The sequence below is a fragment of the Selaginella moellendorffii genome, unplaced genomic scaffold (assembly GCF_000143415.4).
Source record: "Selaginella moellendorffii unplaced genomic scaffold, v1.0 SELMOscaffold_24, whole genome shotgun sequence".
Lineage (NCBI taxonomy): Eukaryota > Viridiplantae > Streptophyta > Lycopodiopsida > Selaginellales > Selaginellaceae > Selaginella > Selaginella moellendorffii.
The window spans coordinates 1188393-1211408 of record NW_003314285.1 but is presented as its reverse complement, the minus strand read 5'-3'; the positions used below and the strand labels follow the sequence as shown (position 1 = coordinate 1211408).

General features: G+C 39.2%; 2 protein-coding genes, 2 long non-coding RNA genes and 1 pseudogene across 4 annotated transcripts; 2 read left to right on the top strand and 3 right to left on the bottom strand.

The window, feature by feature from the left end:
• Positions 1-8: 8 nt before the first annotated feature.
• Positions 9-2434, bottom strand: LOC9658386 (synaptotagmin-5). The gene is made up of 10 exons (XM_002974232.2): positions 2157-2434; positions 1987-2094; positions 1754-1925; positions 1562-1686; positions 1411-1512; positions 1285-1359; positions 1147-1226; positions 893-1088; positions 742-843; positions 9-681 (listed from the first exon to the last, which is right to left on the bottom strand). Exons 1-10 carry the CDS (start codon positions 2379-2381, stop codon positions 202-204), a joined length of 1665 nt encoding a protein of 554 aa, XP_002974278.1. The 5' UTR covers positions 2382-2434; the 3' UTR covers positions 9-201.
• Positions 2435-2594: 160 nt separating this feature from the next.
• On the top strand, positions 2595-3672 carry LOC9658385. The gene is made up of 7 exons (XM_002974397.2): positions 2595-2718; positions 2777-2825; positions 2884-2967; positions 3029-3068; positions 3137-3274; positions 3360-3394; positions 3441-3672. Exons 1-7 carry the CDS (start codon positions 2601-2603, stop codon positions 3580-3582), a joined length of 606 nt encoding a protein of 201 aa, XP_002974443.2. The 5' UTR covers positions 2595-2600; the 3' UTR covers positions 3583-3672.
• Positions 3673-4310: 638 nt separating this feature from the next.
• On the top strand, positions 4311-6243 carry LOC9658384 (annotated as a pseudogene).
• Positions 6244-15378: 9135 nt separating this feature from the next.
• Positions 15379-15735, bottom strand: LOC112347818. Its single transcript, XR_002992864.1, has 2 exons — positions 15599-15735; positions 15379-15534 (listed from the first exon to the last, which is right to left on the bottom strand). It is a non-coding gene; the product is annotated as an uncharacterized LOC112347818 (long non-coding RNA).
• Positions 15736-15742: 7 nt separating this feature from the next.
• On the bottom strand, positions 15743-17131 carry LOC112347817. Its single transcript, XR_002992863.1, has 3 exons — positions 17046-17131; positions 16249-16457; positions 15743-16172 (listed from the first exon to the last, which is right to left on the bottom strand). It is a non-coding gene; the product is annotated as an uncharacterized LOC112347817 (long non-coding RNA).
• Between the last annotated feature and the right edge of the window lie 5885 nt (positions 17132-23016).

Sequence of the window (23016 nt, the reverse complement as noted above, 5' to 3'; positions counted from 1 at the left end):
AACATTTGTGAGTGCCAAGAGCTCCGAAAGTTCTTTTTCTATCTTCAAGAGGCATGTACATAGTGTGCTACCACCCCTGGTAACGTAGAACGAAGAGTTCTTTTTTTCCGTGGAAAAACAACGAAACTCTTGAGAATAAAACACTACGTCGCACTAGTGATCTTCAAAGTTCTCACCTTTATTGCCGCTCTCCTCCAGACTCTATTCGGTAGCTCCATCTTGGTTCATCGTCTCAGTCCCGGCAGCCTTGGCATTTTCTTTGGTTGGAGTCGATGGTGCCAGCGATTCTTTCTTCTCTGCCGGTAAAGCTTCTGGATTTGTTCCTTCGATGGGCTCATTGGTTGGTGGTCTCGCAGCCCTGTTTAGCACCAATCCACCTGCTGTTACTCTATCACCACCGCCACCATCGTGTTCTTGAGCTGGAGTGGCGGTCTTGGTTTCCGGTTGCTCAGGCGTGGAGACGCTCTTCTTGGCTTCGTCTTCTTTGCTTTTCTCGGTGGGAGGAGCGACGCCAGCGCCCTCTGGCACGGCAGGCAAGAGCTCATGCTCGTCTTCGTTCATGCGCTTGTGAGGCTTGAACGCGACAACGAGATGGATCTCCCCTCGGTTTTTCTCGTCTTGAGGCTTTCGAGGATCTTTGACGAGTTTCACCCACATATCCTTCGGGGTGTTTGGTTCCAGCTGAAAGAAAAGGTGTCTCTGTCTGTGAGGAAATGGACGAGTCTTTCTAAGTTTCTTTACCTCTCGAATGGGGATCTCGGCAAAGCCAAGAAAATCAGCAGCGTTCATCTGGTCCGAGTCCATCACCCTGAGGTTTAGCTTCTGGGTCTGGGGATCCTCGACCTTCGAAACAGAAACTTAAGCAGTGGAAGAGAATCTAGACTTTGCTTACGTCGACGATAAAGTGCTCGTTCCAAGTGGGATTGCTCGTGTTGCTTTTGGTGGCCGTTCTTTGCATGAGCTCTTGCTTTTGTCGGACGTACACATAGACGAAGGGATCAGACTTGCCGAACGTTTCCTTGTTGAGCAAACGCTTGGCTTCTATGATGTGGACTTCAAGATAAGCGACAGGTCGCATTTCCATAAAGCTGCAAGCCAAGGATGGCCAGGATAAGAAAAACAATCCACACAATCTTTCCGGGATACCTGTAGTCGCCGGGAAGTATTGGAATCACCATCCTATTCGGCCAGACAAGCAAATCCATCACCGCGTTCCTTATGATTTCCTGCCAACCAAAGCAAAGTTGAAACACAGCTTCAAACCAAAGAAAAGTTTATGCTCACGTCGATCATTCCATCCAGACCAGGGAGCTGGAGCAGGTCACCGCCGAGGAACTTAGTCTTGAAATCTATGGTAGGCTGTGCATTGAACAAGACATGAGTGATGTCAATAAAAAGGAGCACACTTACAGGTTCTCTCAGCGAAACCACAGCGGCACCAAAGCACGGCAACTGGTCGGTCAGAGGCTTGAGCACAGCTCTCAGAATTCCATAGAAGACAAAGTCTTTCACCTGCGAATCACAACATACACTTTCCAAGCGAGACAAACGAGTCCATTACCTGAACAGTGAAATCCGGTCCAGTTGTCTGTACTTCAAGAGTAAACTTCTGATCTTCACCATGCCTCCAGTCGACTTCAACTTCCACCATTGCTTCGTTCTTCCCTACGCCAGTGAACTTAATGCCTGGTGAAAGAAAGGACAACGATTGAGCTGAGAAAACAAAAAAAAGAGGAACGAAGAACGCACATACCTCCGATCATAGGAGCAACCTTTCCCAGAGTAACGGACTTTACGTTGAGTTTCTGGATCGGCCCAAACTTGTATTGATCCAGCACTGGTTGGATTTGCATCCTGATCATCTCCGAGGCTGCTTGATCCAAGAAAGGCCAAACTTCTTCGAGCTCCCTGTTGAGCCAAGTAACCTGTTTAAGTTGGTTTTGTCAAGCACAAAGTGATAGAAGTTCTAATGTGATCGTCCGGTACCTTTTCAAAGTCTGTGATGTTTTGGATCCAGCTTGGCAGTGCCTCGATAGGAAGAAATCTCTTTAGAACCTGAGCATCAGCAATGGAGAGCTGCGCGATTGTCACAGCCTGCGGGAAGAAAGAATTTAAAAACCATCTGGAACGATTGGCCTCACTCTAGAAAGAATTACCTTGTGCATTCGCTTGCGCGTCCGATAGACACCGAGGTAATGGAAAGCCCCCATGGTTCCCATCCCCATGACGGTCCCGGCGATGATCTGCCCGATGAAAGAAAGCCTGGACACCCAAACCAGACCTCCCCATACCAGCGGCGCCAGCGCCGCGACCGTGGCGATCGCGATCCGCGACCTCTCCTCCCGGATCAGCGTCCATGCCAGATTAGAGCTCGCCTCCATCGCCGCGACAAGAATTCGATCGATCGATCAAAAGATTAAGCTCAAAGAAAATGAGAATCTCTCTTTACTCTCTTTTGCCATTAACCACGATGGACGGTCGCGATCGCGTCACGGTACTTGCTCGCCATGTGGGCAGCCGTAGGATTGCCACGGATCCACTAGGCCATGCAAACGCGACACGTGTAAACCCTAATTATCCATAACACTGTTTAAACGTAAATGTCCAAAGCGTTGTTTCTACAGTCTAGTAGCCTTCTTTGTAGACGCAAGGTTTTGAGCTGTGGAGTGTCGGCTATGGCGGATCCATCGGCGGCAACCAAGGGCGACGCGACACAAGGTAGGATTTCCATCGAATTATCGATCGGCGTATCGTTTTGACGCGTTCTTGGCGCCAGATGGCCTGAGTCAGCTCGCGCGGAGCATTCTTCCTCACATTCTCAACCTGTAAGTGCGCCATTTCGATTGCTTTCGCTGCCAATCCCTCGAGATTTCATGGTTTTAGATACAATTGCAAGGCGAACGCGGCGGATTTTGATGTCTACGCATCGAATGCCACGTTTGAGGACCCGCTGATGCGCGCAAACGGGTATCAAGGCATCGCTCTCTCGATCGATCGATTCATTCTATGTGATTTCTTTCTTGCGCAGTGTCCCGCAGATCAAATCGGCCTTCTACTCCATTCCCAAGGTAAGAGAAGAGAAGCCATGTCCACAAATTCGAGTGATTCCGCTTCTAACGCATCGATGGATTGGAAGGTGTTTAGCGAGGGACGAATCTCGGACGACTACAGCGTTGTGGAGGAGCCAGAGAATGGAGAGATTCGCATTGACAACGTCCAACACTACAAGTTTCTGGGCCGGCAAATCGACATGCCGTCACTCATCAAGCTCAAGGTATTAAAGAAAAGCTTGAGAAGAATCTCTTCCATTTTCGTCAGAAGAATCTCTCACAGTTTTCGATTCTTTCTTCTTTGATCAGGTCGAGAATGGGAAAGTGATCAGCCACCAAGACTTGTAAGCCATGATCTACTTCGTTTAGAGACTTACTTCGTGTTTTCAGGTGGCATAAGCAGCCATTAAAATCGAGAGACACAGTGAAGCTCCCGCTGGTGGGACGATTGGCCGAATCGGTGAGACGAGGAAACATGATGATCACGCATTTGCTCATGGGTTGCGGCAAAGATCCAGCCACCGCCGCGTAAAAAATCACAAGAACAGCTCCAAGCTCTTTGGAGCTTTGTAAAAAGATTAAGATTCTACCATTAATTAACAAGTAAATAAACTGTGAAGCCCTTTCGCGTAAAAACAAAAAAAGTCAAACGTGAAATAGTGACAGTAATGTCCTGTCTTTTACAATCCCAGAGAAATTCCTACGTTGAGTAGCATTCACAATAGTTCTTCGCTAAAGAATCTTCCACATTCTAACACATTCTAAACGACAATTTTAATCGCAAGTATAAATAAGATTTTCTCCTCCATAGCTTCTCAAGCCTAGCAAGCAAGCAAAGATGGTTTTCCAGCTTCTACTTCTTGCTTGCTTGCTCTTCCAGTGCCAAGCGATTCTCGGGTCTCCTACAAAGAAGGTGAGAATGATTTCCAGCGTGCTTAAGCTTGAAAGTGGAAAAACTTCCAGGCCTATATCGCATATCTGGGAACTAGCAAAGGAGTGGAATCGAGCGAGCTCACCTTGATCCACCATGACATACTTGCAAGAGCTGTTGGAAGGTTTGATCGATTCCCTTTGTGTCTTGGCGAGGCTCACGCTTCCGAGAATTTGTCTTGCAGCATCGAGAATGCTCGCTCGTCCATCATCTTCAGTTACAAGTACGCCTTCAGTGGATTCTCGGCATACCTGACCGAACAAGAGGCCGAAACAATCTCCAGTTAGTCATTGCTTAACACATGAAAAGTACAAACCGATCGTTACCATTGTGTAGGAATGCCTGAGGTCCTCAACATCTATCCCAGCAAAACGCTCCATCCACTGACAACACACTCGTGGGATTTCCTCGGCATGGCCATGCCAGCCAAAAGCAGTCACGCTGGATCTCCAAGTGCTCCCACTGACGTGATCGTCGGGCTTCTGGACACAGGTAACTTCACAAAGCTCGCCCGAAAAAGCTCGATGTGCTTACTTGTTCTGTGCGTAGGAATCTGGCCGGAGTCGGAGAGTTTCAAGGACACCGACATGGGACCTGTGCCAGCTCGTTGGAAAGGAACTTGCGTCAATCCACCAGGCACCAAAGCCAATGAGACTGTCAACTGCAACAAGTACGTGTTATAGTTTGCCAGAAGAAAAGACTAAAGTGATGAATGAACTCCTTACCAGGAAGCTCGTTGGAGCCAGATACTATAACGGAGCGAAAGTCTCGACGGGTCCATACAAGAACTCGAGAGACTCGGTTGGACATGGAACTCATACGTCGTCGACAGCTGCTGGGAGCCTGGTTCCGCACGCGAGTAAGAGAGGACTCGCTCCTGGCACGGCCCGAGGAGGAGCTCCAAATGCTCGGATCGCCATGTACAAAGTCTGCTGGACGGATAGCTGCGAGGAGGTTGACATCGCTGCGGGTTTCGACGATGCCATCAACGACGGCGTGGATGTCCTGTCCATCTCACTCGGAGGCTATCCCGCAGTTTACAGCGTAGACGTCATTGCGATTGGTGCCTATCACGCCGTCGAAAGAGGGATCATGGTCTCTTGCGCTGGTGGAAACTCTGGACCATTTACTGGATCGGTGTCCAACGGTGCTCCCTGGATCTTCACAGTCGGTGCCAGTACAATCGACAGGGAGATCAACGAGGATGCTAAAATAGCAGCCAAGTAAGTATAACAGATGATCAAAAGGTGATGGAAACTTACTCTTGGCCTCGTGGTTTCTGTGCAGTCGTAAATCACGAATTCTCAGAGGAACAACGATTCCTTACAAGCCAGCACCTGTCGTAGCGGAGTTTTCGTCAAGAGGTCCACACACAATCAGTCCGGATATCATCAAGGTACTCGAAAGACATACCATGAAGCTTGTGACTTATCTCGCGTTGCAGCCGGACGTTACCGCTCCAGGAGTCGAGATCTTAGCAGCTTGGCCAAGCAATATCCCCGACACTGACAATGGAAAGGAAGTGTTCGTGGAGTACACTTTTCTCTCTGGAACTTCCATGGCGTGCCCTCACGTCAGTGGCACCATCGCTTACTTGAAATCCATTCACCCAACATGGAGTCCTGCGGCGATCAAATCAGCAGTCATGACCACAGGTAAGTCGAGAGAAAACAAAATAAAACTGGAGACTCAAGAGTGTTCTTGGCAGCTATCACCAAAGACAACACCAACAAAACAATCGTCGATCCAAGCACTAACAAGGCAGCGACTGTTTTCGACGTTGGAAACGGTGAGATCCAACCAGCAAAAGCAGTCGATCCAGGACTAGTCTACGACACTGATCCTCTCGACTATATCACCTATCTCTGTAACTCGGGCTATACCTCCAAGCAAATCCAAAACATCACAGGCGACAGTAGCAGCAAATGCCCCAAGAACGACACCTCTTTCAGCCTCAACTATCCCTCCATCGCAGTCCTCTTGGATGGATCCAGCAAGACGGTGGAGAGGACAGTGACCAATGTGGGAAATCCCAGCGCGACCTACACCGCTTCCGTGGGAAGCGCCAAGGGAATCTCGATCTCGGTCACTCCCACCAAGCTGAGCTTCACAAGCGCCGGACAGAAGCTGACCTACAGCGTCACCGTCTCCGCCAAGGGATCCATAACGGCGGATCCCCAAGCGCCGAAATGGAGCTTCTCGGATCTCACCTGGGAAGATGGAGTGCACGTTGTGCGCAGCCCGATCGCCGTGAGAATGTAGCGTTAGAATCGAAAGAGAAATATTTCCACTTTTAACTTCAAATTACCCTTAAACTGCATGTAAATCTAAACTACATCTAGAAACAGATTATTAAGGAGTTCCTCTAAGGGAGCAATTGAAGTAGGTAGAGTTTTTATTTCTTTTGAGAATTGTTGACTATTGTATACAAATTATCACAGTTTTCTCTTAATTTGCAAAGGGCATGGGAAAGAAATTACAATTAATTGCATGGGTTTGTATTTGAAGCCCACAATACCTTCAATTTAGGATGTTTTAAAAATGTTTTTTGATGGGATTCATATAATACCAAATTACAGTCACTTTGAAGAGAAAGAAATGTTTTTACTATATCACAATTTCTCTTGTTATTACAATATATATTAGGAGACCAAACCATAATTGAATTATCAGAATACAGTACAATATTCCCATCCATTTCTATCTTAAATTCAGAGTTTTTAAAATTTGAAGATCCTTTATACCATTTTATATCATTTCTTACATATAAAGCAAGAATGCAATTTAAATGTAAATATAAATAACCTTTCTTATTTGGTGATAATAAAAATTCAGTAGCATTTAAGGAATTTTAAGGCATGTTACTAATTAAAGTAGTGAGATCAATTCTATAATCAAGTAAATTATTGGATATAGTATTTTGAATTTTTGGTAATCCATGTGCAGAATTTTTTTCCATAAACTCAATAGCATAAGAACCAAACACTATTCTAACAAATCTTGCACGTAAATTTAGAATACGATTATGATATAAATTTAATAGAGTAGCCAATCTATGTCTTACATTATCACCATCATCATGTTCATATTCAACAAGATTTGCCCCGCAAGTTGTATCAATAGATTTTCCATTTAAACTATAAATCCATATTTGATTTGTCATGCTTAAAGGACCATATATATCATCTTGTATTGTATAATCATATTGCATACTTTGACCTTTTGGTAACTCTCCAGATTCAGTGTTATTAATCATTAATACAAGAGCAAGAATAATTAAATTAACACTCTCAATTGTCATACTATTTTGTAGATAAAAATTTATAGTTGAAATAGTAAATTTTATGAATAATATCAAGAAGATAGAGAACATTATTTTAAACATTTACAACTCAAATCTTAAGATTTAAGCTTGGTGAATCTATGTCTTTCAAAAGTATCAGAGGCAAAACTTGTATAAATGGCACCACACATATGACTTGAAATTACTACTTTACACACATAGCTTTCATTATTTAAGTTCTAAGGTTTTTAAGTTGTAATGCAGACATTAACATTCTTTCTCTCAAAATCTAACAATTGGCTAAATCATAAAACATAAGTATTAATTAAAGAATTTTATGTTTTTTAAAACTTTTATTCTAAGTAACAACGTGTGGAAAATTGAGAGCTATTAACTAATTGTAGACTAACACTCAAGCTTTTGTTTTAATTTGCATAATAAAAAAATAAAAATGTTAGCAATTAAAGAAACTGACTCAATAGATGATCCATAAGGGTTCAAATATATAGAAAAAGGGCCCATAAACAAAAATGCACCTTTTTATTTGAATTGGTTAAAGGTTTTAGAATACTTAGAGTTAAATGTCATTGGGTTTGGGTAGTACTACTTATTTTAAACATCTTTATAAAATGTAAAGGCTCTAAATATAGAAATATGCATATTCATATTAACCTAATGTAATGCATGTGATCATGGGATAAGATTTATATATACTATTACTATGGATCCTTGGAACCTTAGGGGATAAATAGGGATAAAATAGCTACTAAGGGCTCTATTATTAAGCAATTGCCTCTTTTTTAATTGGCTTAAGGGGAGAGAAATACAGTGCGTTAGATGTGGTATTAGAGAGAGATTTACCTTACCAAATGGTGTTATAAAGGATCGTGTCGTTAGACTTACATGGGTTTTCCATGTTAGTATGTCGACTTTACTTTTGTTGATATCATTTGGTTGCGTTTAGTTCATAGTGTTAAATTTCATTGAGTCTTGGATGTGGTGATTCACTCCTTAAAGAAGTGTTATCTATAACTGAATTTTGCTGAGGGTTTGGTCTCGAATACTGACTAAAATATTTTTGACTTTGGTTAGCTTAGTTGTTAAAGAGTTTTGGGTGGTGGTTCACTTGTGCTTTCTTTTAACTTTGTTTTAGTGTTGATGGCATTGAAGTGATGCTTTGTTGTTGACATTGTTGTGTAAGCAACCAATGAGAATGACTTGAAAAATGATTCATAGGTTTAAATATAAAGGGAAAGGGCCCATAAATAAAAGTGCACCTTCTTTTTTAATCGGTTAAGGGTCTTGGGATATTTAGGGTTAAGCATCCTTGGGTTTGAATAGTATTAGGCTAGATGACCTCCCAAGAAGTCCAAATTCAAAAACTTATATATTGATGTTAAGATTTAAGTGAACTGAGATGTCTCTTTGTAGGATTGATATTGAGTTTAATTAGTCTCGATAAAGATAGTATCGATGATTTGGTTGTAACTTTGTGTTATTAGCATTCGTGCATTTGCTAGTTAACAACTGTATACATGTTCAAATGAGTTAAGTAGCAAGTTGAGTTAATTATATTCTAGATGAGATTATTGAGTAGGGGTTGAGCTTTTAGCTTTTCTTTGAAAAGTGATTTAGTCATGGACTCTACTAGCTTTATAAGAGGAAGAGTTAGTGATTGATATTGAAATGTTTGAACTTATTAGATTTGAGTTATAATATATTGATCATTAATGATTCTTCTTATGCTTATTTTGAAGTAAGTTACGTTTTGCTATAAAATATGGATTCATGGAGGATCGATTAGATGATCACTTGTTGAGCATAGATTTGTTATGTTTAACTTTTGAATTGATGTAAATGTGCTCTTCATTAGCTTTGCACTATGAAGTTTAGCTTATGAATGGGGACAATAGGACTTAGGGGTCGAGCCTACGGCCCTTGATCCAGTGTTGGCAAACTCAGCCATGGACAAAAAGGGAAGATATTGTGGGTTGTACCATGATTTCTTCTTTAGTTTATGCACGACTCGTGATTGTTTAGGCACGACTTAGCTATAGACTTTTTCGAGCTTTTGGTTCCTTGAGTTTTCATACTTATGATCCATTTATTTGAAGTTGTTGAGCAAGGCATTTTAGCTTGTTAGCTTCGATATAGAAGTTGGCTTTTGTATCTAGCAACAATTGGTGATGATTTACTGTCATTTCGAATAGTTGATTGTCTTTGTTAAAGATTTTGCTTGATTATTGTTGATATAGAGTGATTTGCCGTTTTTCGGGATGATGGATTCTTTCTTTGACGATGATTATGCATCTCTTCATTGATTGGATGATTGATGATCTGCTATGATGGTTAGTTATTCTCTTTGATGGCTTATGGCTTTTCGAAATACCACATATTTTTTGGGGTTTGCTCTGGATTGGTATCTTGGGTTTGTGACATCGATAAGATGTTGCTAACACTTGCTTAACCAACTTGAGTTCCTTTGTATAATTGACCGGGATCTATTGAGCTTGACTAGTACAATAGTTGGCATGAAAAAGTGTTTGTTGGCTTTGCGGCATTCACTCTGTTCTGTTGATTATTGTTTGAGTTAGTTTTGATAGATTAAAATGTTATTTTTTTCAGGTGATACATTCACAAGTATTGTGCTTGCCAGTCAATGATACTTTGTGTTCTTTTAGTTGTCTTTTGTAAGTTGTTTAGCATGCTATCTAAATTTTTTGATAGTTATATGTTATCATTGAGTTTTCTTGATGATACACTTGTTATTGAATTTTGTTAGAAAATAAATCCTATGTTTTGCAATTCTGATGATCTTGGTGGTTCTATACTCTAATACTAGTTTATTAGATGATAACTTACTTAGAATACATTTGTATTCTAATCTACAATTTAGTCACTGATAATTAAGACTCTAAGATATCAATATCTATGACTTTGATATTGTCCATCTATTGATATTTGAGTTTGGGTCAGTATAAGTAGATTAGCTTTGGCACTTCATGTGCATATTGAAATCTTTAGTCATGGGGTAGCTACTGTAGATTAGTTATATCACCCAGCTCTCTATTGATGTTCCTTATTCCATTCAAAGGGCATGACCATGTAAATAACTCTAACCACCTGTTTACAATAATCTATCTAAACCTTATCAACAGGTTTGGTTTCTTTGCTCATGAGGGTTGGAGCCTTTAGCTTCTCTCTCTATGTCCCTGTAGGCAGGGGCTATCACACTTTTGTAAGCTGGGTGACACCCAGAGCACCAAGGGTGGCTAATGTCAAGAATCCCCCAATTCTTGCCACATTCTTGACTCTTGCCAGATTCTTGACCCGTAGACCACATTCCTGACTCTCGAGACATTTCCCTATTCCTGATTCTTTGATTTCCTATACAATTTTTAATTCTAGAACCACATTTCTGATGATGATGTGGTGCCTCCTCGACCTCAGCTATATTTAGGCCATCCTCGATCCAAGAGTGGTGGAGCTTCATCAACCTATAGTATATATAGGTTAGCCTTGTTCCATTTCTCCATAATCTGAATCAACACTAGTTTAAAGCTTCTTTTTCGTCTCCACTGGCTTTTCTTTTTGTCTTCTGCATTTTCCAGTCCTGATCTTGTTAGGGGTCTTAACAGTTTGATTCAGATTGTGCTTTTTGCTTTTGTTTTAGCTCATTTTGATTGTTTGATTGCCTTTGCCTTTTTCCCCCTTTTTTTTCTTCTTTGCTGATGGCGTCTCCAAGCCATCCTAATTCCTTCCCCAAAGTCCTTGCAAAAATCCAGTCTGAGAATACCAAGTTGAAGGCAGCCTTTCTTCACATGCAATAGGAGCTTGCTTCACTTTTGGCTCAAGGATTAAGCAGAGGTCCTAAACCGAAGATAAGTTTCCTAGCGAAGTTCTCAGGCAAGCATTCGGAGCTTCGTAGATTCCTGAACCAAATGGAGCTAATCTTTGCACTTCAACATCAACAATACCCCACTCCCGAGTCTCAAATTAGCATGATTTGGACATTGCTTGAAGGTGCAGCTTTGTCATGGTTTTCTCCTCTCTTGGAGAAGAGCATGAAAGGGGTTGTGGTTCCAGAGTTGATGGATCTTCAGTTGTTCAAAGAGAAGCTTGAAGCATGTTTTGGCAAGATAGATCGGGTTCAGGTTGCCACCACAAAGATGAGACATCTCTCTCAAGGGTCTCGTCTTGCCTCAATCTATGCTGTGGAGTTCTAGCTCTTTGCTTTGGACACTTAATGGGAGGAGCGGGCCTTAATTGATGAATTTCGTTTTGGCCTCAACAACGGTGTCAAAGATTTGTTGCTCACCATATAGGATCCCACGGACCTATCGGATGCCATCAACAAAGCTGTTCGATGCGACAATCGTCTCTTTGAATGTTGTTAGGAAAGTCGCCGCACTGCCATTTTCCCATCCCAGACTCAGGAATCCCAGCTTGAGTCTTTGGGGCATACTCTTGAACCTACTACTCCGGTCCTAATGGATATCTCTGGTACTCCCTAACTCATTAGAAGGAAGCTGAGTTCTGCTGAGAAGCAATGTTGAGTATCTCAGAATCTTTGCCTCTACTGTGCTGATCCTAATCACAAAGCAACTATATGTCCCAAGAAGCCTCCCCGACTGCTTGAGTTCACTCTACCTCAAGGTCCACCTCTATTGCAGTTGGGAAACGACCTTGTCCAAATAGAATAAAAGCTATCTATTTGGACTCCTCAAATAAAAATCACTTTTTTTCTTTATCAAGCTCCTCACCACCTTCATCAAAGCCATCAACAATTCCCACAACTTTCACATCCCATATCTCCTTTCTTTCACTAGACAATCAGGACTCAAGGCTCTGGTGCTACTGGACTTGGGCACAACTTCCTACTTCATGGATACGGACTTTGTTACCCAACATCATGTTCCTCTTTCTCTTACCATACGGGATCTGAGGGTTGAAGGCATCGGCAGGCATTTTGTGTCTCCATCTTCTAGACTTAGGGAAACATTGCATGTTCGAGTACACATCAGGTCTACCATCACCAATATCGCTTTCAACATCATCAACAACAAGTCCTCCTCTGTGGTGCTCGGTGTTCCTTGGTTTTAACTACACTAGCTTCAGATTTGTTGGAAGAAATTACAGCTCGTCTCTCCCACGTCACCATCTCCCATGTCTTCCCTTGCTCTTCATTAAGTCTGAATCAGGAAAAATTCCCTAAACTCAAATTGGGGTTTTATTCTTGACTCTATGAAGTTTTCACCCTCTTTGCTCTCTATCCCTCGATGTTCTTTTTCCTCTCTTCCATCTTACACTAGATAGTATCCTTGTCCTATCATTCTATTTAGTCATACGCCTTCTCGTATCTCCACAATCACTATGAAAGAACTACTTCATGAAGAATCTATTTTCCTTTTTGCTTTGCATATTTCTCCTCTCAGTCTTCCTGAGAAGTATCATGATTTTAGGGATGTGTTTGACAAGAAAAAAGCTAGTATATTACCTACCTTACGACTGTCCCATTGATTTACAGGAAGGAGCGTCACCTCTATAGGGGCCTATCTACAGGTTATCCCCATCCGAGCTCAAGGCCCTCAAAGAGTACATGGACAAGAACCTTGCATCGGAGTACATTCAGCATTTGCAATCCCTGGCTAGAGCGCCTGTCTTCTTTGTCAAAAAGAAGGATAGGAGTTTGCGGCTAGTCATCGACTACTGAGGTTTGAACAAGGTGACTGTTTGGAACTGTTATTTGTTGCCTCTGATCTCGAACTTGTTGGAACACCTCAGCGGTGCCCGCTTCTTCACCAAGATCGACCTCCGTGGAGCATACAACTTGATCTAGATCTGGCCTAGTGATGAATGTAAGCCTACATTCTGAACCCGCTATAGCCACTTTAAGTACACTATCATGCCATTTGGTTTGACAAATGCTCCAGCAGTTTTCCAACACATGGCAAACGACATCTTTCAGGAGTTTTTTGATCAGATGGTGATCGTCTACCTTAACGACATTCTCATCTACTCAAAAACTCAGGAGGAGCATGATAAGCATGTGCCGAAGGTGTTGGCAAAGCTGCAGAAATACAGCCTATACGCGAAGCTTGAGAAACCTTGGCAAAGCTAAGACTTCGATTAGGAGTCTATGGAGTTCCTTGGGTACATTGTCACTTTTGAGGGTATCACGATGGATCTTGCCAAAGTCAAGACTATTCTTGAATGGGAGCCTCCACAATCAATATCATACATTTAGGTTTTCCTTGGCTTCGATAACTTCTACTGCAAATTCATTGATCACTACTCCGACATTGTTTTTCCTTTCACGCATCTCACTCGCAAGGATGTTCCCTTCTCTTGGTCTACTACTGCCCAGCAGGCCTTCGACACACTCAAGGCAGCCTTTAGTTCTGCTCCCGTCTTGATCCACGCTAATCCCTCACAACCTTTCTTCATCGAGGCACTTCCAACTTTGCCATCAGTGTTGTGCTATCTCAACTCAAAGCGGATTAAGAATTTCATCGGGTTACTTTGCATTCTCAGAAATTCTAGCATATGGAGATCAATTACGAAATCCACAACAAGGAGCTCCTTGCCATCGTGAATTCCTTTGGAGAGTGGTGTTGTTTCTGGGAGGGGGCAAGCTATCAAATAATGGTCTGGACGGAACACAAAAATCTCAAGTACTTTGCCACTTTTTGAGTTTTGAGCCATTGTCAGGCAAGGTGGGCACAATTCCTGAGTTGGTTTGACTTTGTTATCAAGTACAGACTTGGAAAGTTTTAGGGCTTTTTTGATGCCCTTTCAAGGCATTCCTATCTCAGTCTCAGGCTTGGTAATCCTACCTTCGATCAACAGGATCAGGTTATCCTGAAAGGGGGGTGAGTGTAATGTATATGATCATGGGATGAGATTTGAATATATTATCACCGTGGAACCTTAGGGGATAAATGGAGATAAAATAACCATTAAGAGCTCTTTCATTAAACAATTACCCCTTTTCCAGTTCGCTTAAGGGGACAGAGATAAGGTGCATTACATCTAAGAGTAAATGGTCCAGATTAAATTTAATTCAATGAATATCAAAATCCCTTTACACTAATAATAATATACAATATCATAGCCATAAATTTGAACTTCATAACAGAAAATAACTAGGGTTGATAGGTCCAACCTATTAAATTTTATGTTAAACTTTATAAATTTGCAGCCCAATTTCCTATAACACTCCATATAATCCTTTTTAACTAAGAATGAACATTTTAGATAAACCACACACTTTAAGATTAGGAGAATGAGTTAACATTTTGATCATCCATTTTGCACTTCATAAATGGATGACAATAAGAGTTGTAATGCCATTTTTATCTCACTCAAGTGTTTAGCAAAGTCTAATTAAAAAACAAATGGATGAATGTTTATCAAATATTTATACCATGACCTATCATCAACAATTTATAATAAACGCAAATGTAAACTCAATTCCTAGAGAGATGCCAAATAACCATCTTATTTTGATTGAAAGTTTATATACTTTACAATCATCCTCTTGAAAGTCTTAACAAATTGTTCCACCAAATCATTCATTTATAAATGATATTGATGATAAATACAACACTCTCTGTGGCATATCCTTAACCTAGACATTAATACATGAAATACCCAAACAAGAATATTGAACACCACTAAATTAAGTAAGAAATATCCAATAGTAGTTATAAATGCACTACCAAAAGAGCACCAACTTCTATCAATAGTTAACATACTTGCCAGAGCTGTTGGAAGGTTTGATCGATTCCTTTTGTGCCTTGGCAAGGCTCACGCTTCTGAGAATTTGTCTTCCAGCATCAGGAATGCTCACTCGTCCATCATCTTCAGCTATAAGTATGCCTTCAGTGGATTCTCGGCATACCTGACTGAACAAGAGGCCGAAACAATCTCCAGTCATTGCCTAACAGACCACTGTGTAGGAATGCCTGAGGTCCTCAACATCTATCCCAGCAAAACGCTCCATTCACTGACAACACACTCGTGGGATTTCCTCGGCTTGGCCATGCCTGCCAAAAGCAGTCACACTGGATCTCCAAGTACTGACATGATCGTCGGGCTTCTGGACACAGGTAACTCGCTCGGAAAAGCTCAATGTGCTTACTTGCTCTGTGCGTAAGAATCTGGCCAGAGTCGGAGAGTTTCAAGGACACCGACATGGGACCTGTGCCAGCTCGTTGGAGAGGAACTTGCGTCAATCCACCAGGCACCAAAGCCAATGAGACTGTCAACTGCAACAAGTACGTGTTAGAGTTTGCCACAAGATTAGACTCAAGTGATGAATGAACTCCTTACCAGGAAGCTCGTTGGAGCCAGATACTATAACGGAGCGAAAGTCTCACAAGAACTCGAGAGACTCGGTTGGACATGGAACTCATACGTCGTCAACAGCTGCTGGAAGCCTGGTTCCACACGCGAGTAAGAGAGGACTCGCTCCAAATGCTCGGATCGCCATGTACAAAGTCTGCTGGACGGATAGCTGCGAGGAGGTTGACATCGCTGCGGGTTTCGACGATGCCATCAACGACGGCGTGGATGTCCTGTCCATCTCACTCGGAGGCTATCCCGCAGTTTACAGCGTAAACGTCATTGCGATTGGTGCCTATCACGCCGTCGAAAGAGGGATCATGGTCTCTTGCGCTGGTGGAAGCTCTGGACCATTTACTGGATCGGTGTCCAACGGTGCTCCCTGGATCTTCACGGTCGGTGCCAGTACAATCGACAGGGAGATCAACGAGGATGCTAAAATAGCAGCCAAGTAAGTATAACAGATGATCAAAAGGTGATGGAATACTCTTTGCCTCGTGGTTTCTGTGCAGTCGTAAATCACGAATTCTCAGAGGAACAACGATTCCTTACAAGCCAGCACCTGTCGTAGCGGAGTTTTCGTCAAGAGGTCCACACACAATCAGTCCGGATATCATCAAGGTACTCGAAAGACATACCATGAAGCTTGTGACTTATCTCGCGTTGCAGCCGGACGTTACCGCTCCAGGAGTCGAGATCTTAGCAGCTTGGCCAAGCAATATCCCCGACACTGACAATGGAAAGGAAGTGTTCGTGGAGTACACTTTTCTCTCTGGAACTTCCATGGCGTGCCCTCACGTCAGTGGCACCATCGCTTACTTGAAATCCATTCACCCAACATGGAGTCCTGCGGCGATCAAATCAGCAGTCATGACCACAGGTAAGTCGAGAGAAAACAAAATAAAACTGGAGACTCAAGAGTGTTCTTGGCAGCTATCACCAAAGACAACACCAACAAAACAATCGTCGATCCAAGCACTAACAAGGCAGCGACTGTTTTCGACGTTGGAAACGGTGAGATCCAACCAGCAAAAGCAGTCGATCCAGGACTAGTCTACGACACTGATCCTCTCGACTATATCACCTATCTCTGTAACTCGGGCTATACCTCCAAGCAAATCCAAAACATCACAGGCGACAGTAGCAGCAAATGCCCCAAGAACGACACCTCTTTCAGCCTCAACTATCCCTCCATCGCAGTCCTCTTGGATGGATCCAGCAAGACGGTGGAGAGGACAGTGACCAATGTGGGAAATCCCAGCGCGACCTACACCGCTTCCGTGGGAAGCGCCAAGGGAATCTCGATCTCGGTCACTCCCACCAAGCTGAGCTTCACAAGCGCCGGACAGAAGCTGACCTACAGCGTCACCGTCTCCGCCAAGGGATCCATAACGGCGGATCCCCAAGCGCCGAAATGGAGCTTCTCGGATCTCACCTGGGAAGATGGAGTGCACGTTGTGCGCAGCCCGATCGCCGTGAGAATGTAGCGTTAGAATCGAAAGAGAAATATTTCCACTTTTAACTTCAAATTACCCTTAAACTGCATGTAAATCTAAACTACATCTAGAAACAGATTATTAAGGAGTTCCTCTAAGGGAGCAATTGAAGTAGGTAGAGTTTTTATTTCTTTTGAGAATTGTTGACTATTGTATACAAATTATCACAGTTTTCTCTCAATTTGCAAAGTGCATAGCAAAGAAATTACAATTAATTGCATGGGTTTGTATTTGAAGCCCACAATACCTTCAATGTAGGATGTTTTAAAAATGTTTTCTGATGGGATTCATATAATACCAAATTACAATCACTTTGAAGAGAAAGAAATGTTTTTACTATATCACAATTTCTCTTCTTATTACAATATATATTAGGAGACCAAACCATAATTGAATTATCAGAATACAGTACAATATTCCCATCCATTTCTATCTTAAATTCACAGTTTTTAAAATTTGAAGATCCTTTATACCATTTTATAACATTTCTTACATATAAAGCAAGAATGCAATTTAAATGTAAATATAAATAACCTTTATTATTTGGTGATAGTAAAAATTCAGTAGCTTTTAAGGTATTGTAAGGCATGTTACTAATTAAAGTAGTGAGATAAATTCTACAATCATGTAAATTATTGGATATAGTATTTTGAATTTGTGGTAATCCATGTGCAGAATTTTTTTCTATAAACTCAATAGCATAAAAACCAAACACTATTCTAACAAATCTTGCACGTAAAGTAAGAATATTATTACAATATAAATTTAATAGAGTAGTCAATCTATGTCTTACATTATCACCATCATCATGTTCATATTCAACAAGATTTGCTCCACAAGTTGTATCAATAAATTTTCCATTTAAACTATAAATCCATATTTGATTTGTAATGCTTAAAGGACCATATATATCATCTTGTATTGTATAATCATATTGCATGCTTTGACCTTTTGGTAACTCTCCAGATTCAGTGTTATTAATCATTAGTTCAATAGTAAGAATAATTAAATTAACACTATCAACTGTCATACTATTTTTCCACTATAATTTATTGTTGAAATAGTAAATTTTATTAATAATATCAAAAAGATAAAAAAATATTTTAAACATAAGTGTTAAATGATTTAAAATAAGATTTAAGCTTGGTGAATCAATGTCATTTAAGATTATGAAAGGCAAAACTAGATGACACTACACAAATGACCTGAAATTACTACCTTACACACATTTAAAGGTTTTAAGTTGTAACTTAGCCATTAAGATTATTTTTCTCAAAATCTAACAATTGGCTAAATCATAAAATATAATTAAAGAAGTTTATATTATATAAAACTTAACTTGTAACTATAGTGTCAATATGTATTTTAAAGAATTAAAATACTATAATAAGATGATGGACAGAATTATCTCAGCTTTATTGATGATCTGGCAGTTAATACAATATCACCTCTATCAAGGTAGTATTTTAGGGGACCCACTCTTCTCAATCTTAATGAAAAATAAAAGAAGTAAGATTTATTTATTAATTTCTTATTTGTAAAACTTATATTACAATATTCACAGCATATATTTTAATTTTAATTAATTTGAATAAGAAATATTCATAGAACGCTTTCTAAAATTCTTTTTATTAAAAATTATTTAAAAATATAAAATACTCTGAAACATATATCAAACTTAAGTTCCTTGAGTGGTAAAATCAAAACCCACTCAAAAAAACATTCAAATAGTCTAAAAAATTAGCTGAAATATTTTTTCATTTGATTATTAGTTATTGATAATAAATAGACCATGTTTATTATTATAATTAATATTAAAATTGATAGGATGTATCCTAGACTTAAAAACTATGTTTAATCTAGTTTCCCTTAATACCTTTTGTTTTCCAACCAAAAACTGAACAAATAATCATTTATCAACTAGTATCATTAGTAGTGAGATTTCTTTGGGATCGTTATTTAAATCTGGAGAGAATTGAGAGTGAGTTAAAAATTGAGTCGATTCTATATAAACATTTTATTACACTTATAATAGTATATGGCATTTAAACTATACACTTACCATAATACCATCCCCTTCTCTCAAAAGGATGGAAAATAATTAATGTTCTTTAGTTGATAGTTCGGAAAAATGAGGTATTGGTGGATATATAAGTAGTGTAATTTATTTCTAATCTCTTTATATGAAGCATTTTACATGTATAATTTCTAGAGGCTCAAAGTTTTATGCTAAACCTTATAAATTTATGTATGCTATATAGTCTTTTTCAACTAATAAACTATATACTATAAGACAGGTAGAATGAATTAACACTCGATCATCCACTCTACACACCATAAATAGATGACAATTAAAGTCTCAGTACCATTTTTATCCCACTGCTCAAATGTTTATCAAGTTCCACTAAAATAAATGAAGGAATGCTTATTAACTATGAATCCCATGACCCAATGTTAATAGTTTAAAACAATCACAAAGATAAACTCAATTTTATTAGCAAACTGGGATCATGAGTACATAAGTCTTTATATAGTGAAGCAACGGTAAAACTTTGCACTTCATGATATAACTATACCAAAGAGATGTAAATAACTATCACATTCTAATTGAAAAGTCATATACTTTGCCATCATCGCCTTGAAGGTTTTAACAAATCATTTTATCAAATTATTTATTTGTGGATAATAAACATTCACAAAAGTGTGGCATATCCTTAGTTGAGATGTTAATATATGAAATGTCTCAACCATAAACATAGGACTATTAAGACACTTATTAGGCACACTCAAACTCTCTTATATTAGCATCCTTCAATCAATATATTAAGCATTCATGCTCAAGATGAAAGGATAAATGTAATTAGTGTATTCCAAAAGTGGAGGAGTTAGCAAAACATCCTTGAGTTCTATAAATACTTATTTACAGTTTTACATTAGATGAAAGATGATATCAATGACTTTAATAATGCTTGCAATGGTGCAGTACAATAAAAAATAAAATTTATAAGATATTGCACTTTGCCAATAAAACATTATGCATTACTCATACACTTTATAAACTACTTTAGCTTCAAACCAACTTTATATAACCAATATGTACATCATAAATATATTCTTCCCACATCACCTTCACTATTTAGTTTATACAAGTACTTAATGATGGTATTTGGCTTGAGTAATGTTTCAGTGAATTTCTAATATATGGATAAAGTTCTTTATGATATGCCAAAGGTGATCCATTAATCATGTTTTGATCCATTCATATAGAAAATAATTTTAAAAATATTGCCAATACCTAAAGGTGAGATCCAATATGGTGAGCTAATGGCTTTGCTTTAAATGAGGAAGTGGGTACATACTCAAAACTATCATATCATTCAATGGGTGATTGTTGATGTTGAACCAAATCCTTTTATCATACTTCATAAATAAGGTTTATATAACTAACAATTTTAAACTTTCCAAATAACACCCTTCTGTAACATTTCCTTAATATTGGCTCACAACTCTTTTGGTGATTAATACTAAACATGAATCTTGTTTAAATGAACATCTCTAATTAGAAGAAGATTGACATATTGCAATATTTTCCCTAGAAGACATATGAAAGTTGAAGAAATCAATATACTTTTTCTTGAGCTAATCAACTATAGTATTATAAAGATTATTGAGGGAACATGAGAAGGGCATGAAAAAATGGTAAGAAGTAATAATGAAATCCAAACATCATCCTAAGAATGATAAGTGGCAGTTATTATGAATTGATTAAACCAATAATATATATCATCCTTAGAATTTCCATAGAAGAAATCCAACTAGACAGGTAAAAGGAGTAAGAGGAAAAGAAGTTGCACCATATGTCATGAATATTGCTATCAATTGTGTTTAATTGTCTAGTTACAACTACATAACATTGAGCAATTATAACAATTATTACTCCATAAATAAAGGGTTTACTTACTGTGAGAGGAGAAAAAATTAAAAAAATAAAAGAAAATCAAAGATTTAGATGATGCTAAAGCTAGATCTAAAGAAAAATCACAAATCTGAACACTCTTAGAAGCCTTACCTCCACTAATGTAAAAGCTAGAAATGTATATATTTATAATAACCTAAAAATGGTCCATATTGAATCTGATGAAAATTACACATTAATAATAGTATAACCAAAAAACTCCTCACCAAAAGAAACTTCTATTTAATTTTAGAAAAGAAATCACAATTAATTATATAGGTTTATATAGGTTTTAAAAATGATTTTTTGATGGGATTCATATAATACTGAATTAAATCACTTTGAAGAGAAGGAAATAGTTTTTAATAAATTACAATTTTTTCTTCTTACAATTACAATATGATCTTGATATAATTGAATTATCAGAATATAATACAATATCTACACAATTTTTAAATTATAAATATTAATTAAGTATGTTCTTTAAATATTACATAAATCATGTGGCAATATGTATTTTAAAAAACTAAAATTCTATATATATAAAAAATAAATTCTTGCATTGACTAATATTCTTCTAAACAACAATTAATATAAATAATTTGCTATGTGGTGCATGTAGCAACGCTTGATTTTCTTAATAGTAAATTCTTACTTATTAATCCAATTGATCGAATAAAACTTTATAATTATAAACATGTTCATAATTTATAAACACAAGATTAATCTTATTGCATATCAACCATTAGATGGTAGAATAAAAAGAATTAGAAAGTGTTTAAAATTTTTTATAAATTATAAACATGCTTATAAATTATAAATACAAAATTAATTTAAATGAATAACAACCATTAGATGGTAAAATATCCTAGAATATTCAAGCATATTTTAATATATCCATCCGGGTTTGCTTAAGCAAACCAATAAGATGAACTCCATAACTTCTCAAGCATAGCAAGCAAAGCTACTTCTTCTTTCATTGCCCTTTAAGTCTCAAGGAGTTCACAGGTCCTCTAGAAAGAAGGGGAAAAAAAAACATTAGTGACAGGGATATTGCTTGGCCAAGTTGCTAAGATCTCGACTCTTGGAGTGGTAACATCTGGCTGCAACATGAGGTAAGTCACAATTTTCATGGTATGTTTTCGAGTACCTTGATGATATCCGGACTGATTGTATGTGGATCTCTTCATGAAAACTTCCTTACTACAGGTGCTGGTTTGTAAGGAATCGTTGTTCCTCTGAGAATTCGTGATTTACGACTGCACAGAAACCACGAGGCACCTTTTGATCATCTGTTATACTTACTTGGCTGCTATTTTAGCATCCTCATTGATCTCCCTGTCGATTGTAGTGGCACCGACTGTGAAGATCCAGAGAGCACCGTTGGACACCGATCCAGTAAATGGTCCAGAGTTTCCACCAGCGCAAGAGACCATGATCCCTCTTTCAACGGCGTGATAGGCATCAATCGCAATGACGTCTACGCTGTAAATTGCCGTCGTTGATGGCATCGTCGAAACCCGCAGCAATGTCAACCTCCTCGCATATCCGTCCAGCAGACTTCGTACATGGCGATCCAAGGATTTGGAGCTCCTCCTCGTCTCTTGCTCGTGTGTGGAACCAGGCTTCCAGCAGCTGTCGACGACCATGTCCACCGAGTCTCTCAAGTTCTTGTATGGACTTTCGCTCCCTTATAGTATCTGGCTCTAACAAGTTTCCTGGTAAAGAGTTCATTCATCACTTTAGTCTTTTCTTCTGGAAAACTCTAACACATACTTGTTGCAGTTGACAGTCTCATTGGCTTTGGTGCCTGGTGGATTGACGCAAGTTCCTTTCCAATGAGCTGGCACAGGTTCCATGTCTGAAACTCTCCGACTCCGGCCAGAGTTCTACGCACAGAGCAAGTAAGCACATCAAGCATTTTCGAGTGAGTTTTGTAAGTTACCTGTGTCCAG